Source organism: Mus caroli, chromosome 7 (assembly GCF_900094665.2).
Source record: "Mus caroli chromosome 7, CAROLI_EIJ_v1.1, whole genome shotgun sequence".
NCBI lineage: Eukaryota > Metazoa > Chordata > Mammalia > Rodentia > Muridae > Mus > Mus caroli.
This window is the reverse complement of record NC_034576.1, coordinates 53873108-53884284: the sequence shown is the minus strand read 5'-3', so window position 1 is coordinate 53884284 and position 11177 is coordinate 53873108. Positions and strand designations below refer to the sequence as shown.

At 39.8% G+C, this 11177-nt stretch overlaps 1 protein-coding gene across 1 annotated transcript in view; it reads right to left on the bottom strand.

The window, feature by feature from the left end:
* Positions 1 to 9596: 9596 nt before the first annotated feature.
* Nell1 (neural EGFL like 1) overlaps positions 9597 to 11177 on the bottom strand; it is an 807173-nt gene continuing 805592 nt past the window's right edge. The window contains exon 20 of the mRNA XM_021166735.2: positions 9597 to 10061. Coding sequence (XP_021022394.1) covers positions 10011 to 10061 — 51 coding nt within the window. The 3' untranslated portion in view covers positions 9597 to 10010. The remainder of the gene's footprint in view (positions 10062 to 11177) is intronic.

Below are 11177 nucleotides of genomic sequence, written 5' to 3'. Positions count from 1 at the left end.
TGGTCCATCCTTTCGTCTCAGCTCCAAACTTTGTCTTTGTAACTCCTTCCATGGGTGTTTTGTTCCCAATTCTAAGAAGGGGCAAAGTGTCCATACTTTGGTCTTCATTCTTCTTGAGTTTCATGTGTTTTGCAAATTGTATCTTAATGCATTATTTTCTATGCACCACAGCTACATCTGATCTGGAAGAGGGCAATAGATCTCCTTGACCTGGACTTATAGATGGTTGTGAGCTGCTACCATGAGAGCACTCAGAATGAAACCTGAGTCCTTTGCAGGAGCAACCAGTGCTCTTCACCACAGAGAAATCTCTTCAGTCTCTGGTTCCAATTCCCTCTATTTTTTAAAATTTAAAAGGAAGGAGTCCTCATATGGTGGTCAATGTAAAATGTTGATAAACGGGCAGATCTTCCAAGGGAAAAAAATACACAGCCTCTACCTAGCCAATTTATATGATTCCAGTCTCGTCCTTTGGCCACTGAATAATCATTTCTAATCATTGCCTGTTTACTGTGTACCTATAATACACCCTTTGTATTATCATTCCACTTCTCCACAGAGAATGTCATTGGAATTTAAGTGCCAACTTGTAAAGGATTTAACTAATTCTTCATTCTTCTACAACACCCCCTTATTCTCTCTCTCTCTCTCTCTCTCTCTCTCTCTCTCTCTCTCTCTCTCTTTCTCTCTCTCTCTCTCTCACACACACACACACACACATACATACACATACCTATACACACATATACACACACATATATACACACACACATACACACACACATACACACACACATACACACACACATACACACACACACACACGTACACACACACCTTATACAATGAAATTGTGCATTTAGTCTCTTGAAATCTGAGAACAAGGATGGAGACTTACATTTGCTCGATGGCTCATCAATACTTCTAAAATGCTTTGAACTCTGCAGAAACACCAGTTCAGCTACTTAAATGGCTGTCTAAGAGAAGGAGGCAGTATGGTCAAAGTAGTAGGAAGGTCAATAAAATGTATTAAAAGTAGTTTTCCAAGTAACTGTCATTCATGACAAGTATTATTTCCATTATAGATATGGTCCACCCCACAATACTTCTCTCCCCCTCTCTTCCTTCCTCCCTCTCTTCTAATTAAAACTCTTAAGTTAATTAAAATTTTGCTTAACTGAGGATGCATGATAGTAAGACAGCATAGTAATGTATTTACAATCAAACCAGAGATGGGGAGAATGATATTCGAGCCTACGTCTGTCTGTCCCTACAGCTTGTGTTCTCTCTACCTCATGACATGTCCCCTCCTTCTCCTATGTGCCAGCCTTGCTGTTCTGTCTCTGCAGTAAAAACAGTTTTGTCCATGTGTTATACTCTGTGGTTGAACTTGTCTTCTTAGAAATCATCTCCAAGCTCCAAATTCTCCTTTTACCCACTCCCAGTGAACATAAAACTTCAATCTTGCCATTTCTTTAGGTGTCACTGCTATCTTCAGCCTCCTGTCAATCTTCTGGCTGCCTCCTGGCTATAAAGTCTGACCTACAAGTTTCTTCAGGAGTCTGCCCCTCCCTGCAGTCTCAGAAAACATCCAAGAATTAATTATACCATGTTTCTTGTGGATGCTTCACAATAGCTGCTAGTTTCCTGGTCATTAAGCACTAACAAAATGAATGTCCAGATTTAAGTTTTTGTTTTGTTTTGTTTTGTTTTTCAGCAAATGTTTTTTATCAGTGCTGTGTGGTAGGCTGTATCTCTTCACCTCAAACCAATATTTCGTTTTGTGGAATGCCTATAACAATGAATCTTCACCTATAAATCCCTTAGTTCCTAAATAACTATGTCTACAACATAGATGTACAGTAAACTTGCTATGAGATATCTGGCATAAATATGTACTCAGAGAGATTGAAAGAATAAACGCTAGACTGCAGAAGAAGACATTTCTTTGAACAAGCCATGGGCAATTACCAACAAAGAGTCTCTCAGGACATATTCTCCAAATCTCATCATCTTTTGAGCCAAACACTCTGATGTCTCATCCATTTTGTGTCTTCCATTCTCTGGTCCCACTTTTGTTATTGGGAATTAGATGAGCCATTCACAAAGGCCAGTCACACAGTACTTGCTTTTAATTCCCTCATCTCCACCCTTGAATTTAGTCCTTTTCACAATACATCATTTTTTTCATATCCCAGGCATTTGGCATTTATTTATTTATTTTTTGATTGTGAAGTGCCAGGAACTTTTTATATTCTCTAAGATTGCTCTGGAAGGCTCTGAGGAAGATAAATCTCCTCACTGAAAAGCAGTGTGGTTGAAACATCTAAAGCCACAACCAAGAGGCAAGTGATGAACAAGCCGCTGCCAGGTACTGGACAGCTGGATGCATTTCACAGCTCACAGTACATCCCTCCTCGTGAGAATAAATGAAGACTCACAGGCCTGAGAGAAAGGGGTAGCAGGGAAGCAGGAGACAGCTGGGTGTAATTACCCACCTCACCCAGAATTCGAAAGTGAAAATTAACAGCTGTTGTGTCCTGCAGAGAGGGTGTTCTTCCAGCTTTACACAGTCTGGGTACGGGCTTATTTCATCAAAGGACACATAGCCAAGTCCTGCTGAGATGTCCAGTTCCATTTACCATCTTACATGAGACAGAAGGACTCTCAGTTCTATAGCCAGTCAAACCCATACAGTCTGACATGAAAGACCCATTCTAATTTCCACTGCTCCTTTGCTCCTCTTTGCTAGTCTCTTCTCTGACCAGTTTCTTTTACTCCCCTTGTAGAGTTCAGGAAGAAGCTGCCTTGGTAATGAGAAACTTTGCTTTCCTTTCTTGACCCTTCCTGACTCTTCATTCAGCTTTAGCTGTAAGCATTGTGAAACCTTTGCTTACAGCTGTGTGTCAGAGGAGAGGGTTGTGTCCTATTTCTCTTATAAAGTAAATGTGTGGGTTGTTGCCTTTGGTATTTAGGAGTACAGCAAGTATAAAATCAGGCATTTGTCTGATGCTTACTAAAGTGTCTTCCAGGTACCAATTAGACCTTCATTGTTCCTTCTTTCTAAGGTCTTACAGCATGGAGGTGATGGAAGTGGGGTCACTAGTCTATAGTCTCATGTTTGGATGTATATATAGCCTCTTTTCTTCAAAATGCATTTTGAGGGTGTATCCTTCCATGAAATGGAGACAAGAATGGGCCAATTTCCATGCTATGCTACCTAGTGGTTTTAATGTCTCCTGTAGGCCCAAGCATTTAAACTTAGTTCCCAGATGGTGGTGCTTTGGAAGAGTTTATAAAACCCTTAGGGTTGCAGCGTTGTTGAAGGAAGTCACCCCTGTGCTTGGTTTTACAGGTTTAAAGAGTGACAGCCACCACTCTCTGTGTGCATGAATAAATAAGACCAGCCAGCTTCTTGCTTTGGAAGCCACATTATGCTATCTTTATCATGGCATATTTTATCTCTCTAAAACTATAAGCTAAATAAATCCTTCCTTAAGCTGTTTTTGGTCATAGTGTTTTATCACAGTAACACAACAGTAATTAATATGGTAATAAATACATTATTTTAAGTGAATGTGCTTAATTGTATAATTAGAACATGGGAATTGGTGTATCATGACATAAGCTATCCTTGAGAAATATGTTCTAATTTTTGAAGGGTAAAAAGAATTGCTGAAAAGGAATAGCTGCAGACTGAGAGGAAAAAACACCACCACCATGGTATTGAAGGTTTACTTGTGAATTCTGCCAAGCTGGGTAAAACTCGAATTTGCCTTAGAGGTGAATTATTCAGCTTTTCAGGACTGATTAACATTTCAAATAAATATCTGATTGATTATATGTCAGCTTAATGCTCAGAAATTTTTAAAGAAAAGGAGCACTTAGCTTAAGTTTCTACTTCTGGTATGTTTTTCTACTCCATCACTGGTACACAGTGAGTGGGTAGCACTGCTACTGACCAAAGTATCTTAATGATCAATAAGGTAACAGTTGGCAGAATGTTAGCTTGTACCTTTGTGTCTACATGGTAATATCAACACTGGGAAGGGTGGTGACATCTGTAACACTTCCCCTAGTTGATTAAAGCAATTCTGTGTTCTCTGTTTTCTCGCACTCATGACTAATGCTATTAGATATCATAACTATTATAAAATATACAGCTCTATACAACACCATTGGAAAGACCTAAGATGTTAATGGAAAGTACTAGAGAGACAAAATACAGTTTCAAAGATCAAAGTTGTGATGTTTTTCTCTTGCACATTTTAGGACAGGCTGGTTTGTGTCCATCTGAGGAAGTACTGTGTAGAAGTTAAGTCTAAAGAAAATGCAATGACTCTTGTCTTCATTATGTATGTAGTGGGTGTTGTATGATTATGGAGCAGTGATGAGACACAGATTAACTAAAAGCTAAGAAGTGCATAAGTGGGTGAGTAGATAAAAATTGAGTATAAGTATGGTGTTCAGTCATTTAATATTTTCCATTGATCCCAGAATGAAACCTGCCTATGGCCATCACTAATTTCTAGCTCCAGGATTCTCCTCTCTCTTCCCCTCTCCTCTCCTCTCCTCTCCTCTCCTCTCCTCTCCTCTCCTCTCCTCTCCTCTCCCCTTCTTCTCCTCTCCTGCACTCTCTTGTCCTTCTCTCTCTGTCCTCTGCTGTTCTCTCCTCCCCTGCCCTCTCCTCCCCTGCCCTCTCCTCCCCTGCCCACCTCTCCCCTGTTCTCCCCTCTTGTCTTCCCCTCCTCTTTCCTTCTTTTCCTTTCTTCTCCTCTCCCTTTCCGCCCCTCATTCTCACCCCTCTACTATCCTTTCCTTTCCCCTCCCATTCCCTCTTTTCTTAACTCACTCTTTTTATTTACTGGCCTTTATTTATTTATTTGGCTTCACTTAATGATCCCAAGAAAACCAACCCAGCTTCCATTTTACATGCCTGTGCACATGTGTCCTTCTTGGAAAGATTTCTGCACAGGCTCTTCTTCATTCCAACACTCTGGCTACCTTTCTCCTATCTAAAGTGTGCTTCCAGTTTCCTCCCGTTCCCCACTGTGTCCTTTCCTCCCTTATACTTGTACAGCTTATTGTTTTGCTGTAGAGGTCTTTGCTTTCTAGTTTCTGTCTCTTATACAGAAGCTACTAATGCCTTGGGCATAGAGAACAATTTTGCTGCATTCCTGTCTGTATCTGGAGACTCTATCACACTGTCTCTGAAGTAAGGAAAGAATGACAATGAACCCAGAAAAGAGGCTGTGTTGGGGACTGCCTCTCGGTGCCAGAGGTCACTGTAATCTGAGTGTACTTGGTATCTGTGTGTGTGCATGTGTACTTGTATGTCTTAATCTTGCAGGAGCTGCTGTTTCTATAGATTGCTTTATTTTTCCTCGGTCATTTTCCTAAGACACTCTGACTCACAGTGCTTGTGTAAAGGGCTCTTCGTTCTCCTGGGTTTTGATGTAGATCTAGTCTTATAATCTGGATGTTTCACAGAACCAGTATCAGAATTTTCATGAAACTACAGCACAGTCAGGAAAGATGCGAAACCTAGCAGCTTATGCAGCTTCAACTCAGGCAAGGTTTCTTTACTGTCATCCCAGAAGAAGAAAAAAAAAATGTGGCGATTCATGAGAACCCAGGGGAGGATGTGACAGAGAAGAACCAGTTCTAGGTCTACAATCAATCAGCTGTGAGCTCTGGGCAACACACAAAATCACTCTGAGCTCTGGCTTCTTTGTAAAAGAGAAGGGAAAGACACAGGACCATGGCCTTTAAGCTCTGCCCCTTTAAGCTCTGTGTGCAGGCGTGGGAAGGGGCTCAGCATGTCCAGCCTGTTCCAACCACAGAGACCCTGCTTTTATCCACTTTCAGAACTGGGGCACTGAATAAATTTTGCTAAGACAGGTCTTATTACTAGAGAAAATTTAAAAGCATGAGATTAATTTTTTTCCACCAATACCTTGTGACTGTTTTATGTTACAAAAAAATCAATTCTGTATTGACTTAATTGAAAACCCATTGTATGCAAACTACTATAGTGGATGTCAGAAGATGTCAGCTGCATACATATTATATCATCTAATGGACATCTTACTGCAAACATAATACAAGGAAGGTAGGTGATAAAATCTATAGCAGTGATTTAAGCACAGATGGGAAATGTCAGAGGAAGGGATATTCCAAGAATATACATGCATATGTATAATATACATGTGTGTGTTTATGTTGTATATGAATATATAAGAACAATTTTTATAGTTCTATAGGCATGTATTATAGGTTACACATGAATCCCATGTCATGTGCATCTAATATAAAACAAATACATGGTATATACATATATATGCACATTGATATGTAGTCTAGAAGCAAAGAATGAAGAAAAATTAGCTTTTGATTGATACATGTTAATTAGGTTCCCAGAACTGTTGCCTATTCTCACACTGTACTCTCTATGACAATGTTGTCAGGCCAGTGACAGTAGGAGGGAGAGCATAATCTTGGGATTGCATTTCTTGCCAATTGACTGTGTGTATCTCCTAAGAAGATAGAGTCATCAAATATTACTCTTAATGTGCCATTAAGTAGCTACCATTTTCCTCTTGCAAACTTCAGAGTAGTAGCATGGTACTGACTTTAGTGACTGTATTATACCTATTTGTTTTTATGATGTTGGGGATGGAAACAAGAGTTGTACATATACTACCAAGTGCTATACCATTGAGCCACATGCACAGCCTCCAGACCAATGCAATTTGATCATGTTTATTCCTTCTCTCCCAACTCTGCTAAGTTCTACCCTCCCTTCCCTTGTCATCCAACTTTGTGTCTTTTTAAAAATTTACAAGTCAGGGAAATGGTCCACTTCTATATGAAGAATATTTGAATATGATCCTGTCTGATCATCTAGTATTACATAATGTTCACTCATGGAACTCATCTAGGTATATAGAATGGTTACTTCTAAAGTCACATTTTAGCTTCCCCAGTAGAGCATAGAAAACATACTTGAAGATGAAATATGTTTTATATTAGTTTTGTTATTGTTTCTGTTGCTGCTGTTATATGAATGTCTCTCTATGTTTCCCAGGATAGATTGAAATCATGAAGCCAAGGGATTCCCTGCTCTACTTCCATGTCCACCCTCTAATACCAATGTCTGGAACTACAAGCACATGTCACCTTATCTGGATCAATGGTTTTGTTTTTGTTTTAGTTTTTTCAAAAACAAGTTTTATTTTAACAAAAACATTTTAACACTTTCCATTCAAAACCTACTGGACAAACACAACATTCTGAGGTTTGACACAGCTATGTCCTGTTGAGTGTTGCGGGTGCAGCATCAGATCTGTGGCATTGGGTCACAGTCCAGCTGGATACCATGGATATACCTCAGATTTCTGGACTCAGTCTATAGGACTCTGTTTAGCCCGTGTTTGGTTTAAGGGTTGGCTTTAACAGTGCTCAGTACCACATACCAGCAGCTCTTAGCATAGCTGAGGGAAGGACTAACAGCAGACCAGCTTGGTAAAATGAATACACCTTACTACATCTAGAAGCTTAAATAATATTTATCCCATCAGCCAGCCATATCTAACAAGTTCAATTTAAACAAAATGGATCAATGTGTTTTTAACAATTAAATGCCACCCAGTATATTATATGATGTATATTCCATATTGATAGAGACTACCATGGTTTGAAATTATCCAGATTAAACTCACTCCATTAGGTTTCAAGAAGAAAAGAAAATATTGAGTCTAAGGATGGCATTTGTAAAAATAAGTACTTTGCTCTATCGATTTTCATTGTACTTCAGCTAAGAACCAATACACAGGAATTCAAATAAAATTGTGGCATTGTGATAATGTCTTGGAGAAACAGCTCTAAGACATACATCTGTACTTTCTCTGTGGCAGAGGTCAGCAGACTTTCTACAGAGGAGGAAAAGAATAGTGTTAACTTTGAGAGTCACTTAGCCTTTGTGGGAACTCCCAGACTTGCCTTCAGGACATGTACATGTGGGGCAGGTGCTAATCGAACAGGAGGACTCTGTTTCACACAGAGATCTGTAGATGCAGTTGCAAGTCCTGCAAATGTCTTTGTTTTTATAACATTGGAAAGGCTTCTCTTTAATTGAGTTGTCATAAATGTTTTCAAAGGGTAATTTTCAATTCTTTACCCCAGGGTTCCATGTAAGGAATTGAGATAAAATATGATGTGCTGTAATTTATCACATTGCATCGGGCTTTGCCAAGTGTTATATTCAATTTGTTGTCATTGTGATTCATCACATAGAGTCTGTATCATGTAGAGCACTCCATTTTCCCAAAAAATATTGGCTATTATCTCTGTTGGGAAAAATACTAGTGAATGATAGTGTTTGGAACTTATAATTTTAAATTAATAATGTTAGTATTTAGAATTAATTTAAGCATTGCTGGTGTAACAAGTTAGGACTTTGAGATATGGGAGCACTGAGGAGCAGTCCAGGGACTAACTTAATTCAGGGCAATGCATGATCTTCTTAAAAGTACCACCTAAGGTTTGATGCTCAGCTCTGATGAAATGTAACCATTTGTATAACCTAATAACTGCTGATCCTTAAAAATATAGCATTGTTTGGGGCTGGAAAACTGTCTCATCTGTTAAGAGCATTTGCTGTTCTTGCAGAGATCTGGCTTCTATTCCCAGCACCCATGTGGCAGTTAACCAACATCTGTAACTTCAGTTCTAGGGGCTGGGTACCTTCTTCTGATCACCACAGGCACCACACACACACACACACATGGTGCACAAACATACATGCAGGTAAAAGATTCATATACATTAAATAAAATGAATTGATCAATCAGTCAATAAATCAGCAAGCAGGGAGCAGCTGAAGTGGGAGCAATCACCAAGCCAAACTTTTCTTAAAGGCTTTCCCCCTTTATCCATAGAGCAATGTCCTTAGAGGAACAGCACTGGGCAGGATTCAGAAACCTTAACTGTCAGGTGCAAAGGACATAAACCAAATACCTCTGAAAAGAATAAAAATAAAAAAATGTCCAAACAGGTTTATATAATATGTGGGAGACTTGTATTGTTTCAATAGCCGGGCATGGTGGCGCACGCCTTTAATCCCAGCACTCGGGAGGCAGAGGCAGGCGGATTTCTGAGTTCGAGGCCAGCCTGGTCTACAAAGTGAGTGCCAGGACAGCCAGGGGCTACACAGAGAAACCCTGTCTCGAAAAAAAAAAAAAAAAAAAAAAAAAAGAACTATTAAAGTGCTTTGCTGGTTTTGAGCATTATGTAAAGCTGATATCAACATAAATTGGTGTCCAATGCCAAGAAGTGCTTTTAAGATCACTGTTTGGACATTGTAAGTAAATGTGTCACTTCATTTATTTTTGCAACAGGGAGGAGATAGTACTTTTTGAAATGATGTTTAATGATGTCTGGCATCCTTTCCCCTTTAGTGTATCATAATTGCCCTAAGCAGTTTTTAGCTGAGTGAGTGGGCATCTGTGTTCAACAGTTTGAAACGGAAAGATGCTGTGGACAGATGCTACACATCTCCATCAACACGTCCCTCAGGAACCTCCATTCTGTGTGCAGCGGATGAGACAGAAGTCACAACAGGCAACTTTATTTTTAGAATTTGATCCAAAAATCAAGAAAAATAAATAAATGGTGCCAAGTCTCTATTATGTTGGTACACAAAATAAACAAAAGGTACTTTAACATTTATCATGGAATCCTTTAAATGTATCTGTAAATGATCTGACAAGGGAAATGTGATTTACAGCACGGAGACTCAACAACCATCGACCGAAATACACGGTACTGCAGGCATCTAGACTAGGTCAGCAAGGATGAGCAAAGTGGCAAAGGCAACCCAAACGCCTTCCTCTGATGGAGACTTTGGTAATTGACTGTGGTTAAAAAGAAAAAGAAACCAGCCCCTCCTCTTCCTCAGGTTGGATGGTCATTTTGTCCATTTTCTCATGTGATGAGTCCATTTAAAATCTTCAGTTATTCTCAAGACACGCCAGATCCACAGAGCAGCAGACTCTCCCATTCTGTACAAAAAAGAACACAGGGGTCAGCTCCTGAAACAGAAGACTTGCTGGTGAGCAGTACGCAATCCATGTCCAAAACAGTGGAACAGAGAATCCACTTCAAACATGGCAAGAGGATGACTAGTTTTGAAAAGCAAGTGAGCCAGGCGGTGGTGGCACATGCCTTTAATCCCAGCACTTGGGAGACAGAGACAGGCAGATTTCTGAGTTCGAGGCCAGCCTGGTCTACATAGTGAGTTCCAGGACAGCCAGGGCTATACAGAGAAACCCTGTCTCGAAAAAAACCAACCCCCCCCCCCAAAAAAAAAAGAAAAGCAAGCAAGCATGGGATCATCTTTCAGGTCATCCTTGACTGAGGCTTTGCTAACAAGTCAGTTTCATGTCCTGCCAGCATTCAATCTATGCTCTGGATACACTCCAACCATCCAAACTGTCAACATTTATTGGCTAACTATTTCCATGAAGCATTTCAGAAATATAAATGGCTAAAAAGGAAAAACTCCCGATTCAAAAAAAAAAAAAAAAAAAAAAACTAATCGAAAGTATCAGTAAGTTTAGAAGGCAAATCCAAACTAGATTCTACGAAGGTATTTACATCAAGGAGAAATATGAGCATTCACCAGATCAAGAATAGGAAGGAAGAGTGAGCGTTTAGATGAATAAATTCATGAAAGTTGATTAAAATTCAATTTCATAAATTAGTGTAAATGTACCTTTATAAGTGCATTGAATGAATCTCAAGTCTGACATTTAAAAAGGGATTGTATGGTCTCTGCCTCACCTTCAGCAAATCACACAACACGGATCTTCTTCTCCGACCTTTCTTCTATACTCATCCCAACCCCCTAAGCTCCTAACTGCAGCAGGCATTCTCTGCTAATCTACCAGCCATACCTGCTAGGAAATTAGCTGAGCTAACTGCAGATCTCTATTTCTCCCTTCTCTCTTGAAAATTCAATCCTCTAGTCTCCTCCTGAGCTGTGTGGCAGACACCTAACCTTCTGTAGCCTCGCCTTCCTCTCTGCCATCCCCATCCTGTACAAAGCAGATCATGCAGATCTTCTTCCCCAACCTTTGTTCCTATTCACCTTTTGTCCCAGCTCCCACCTCCAGCTG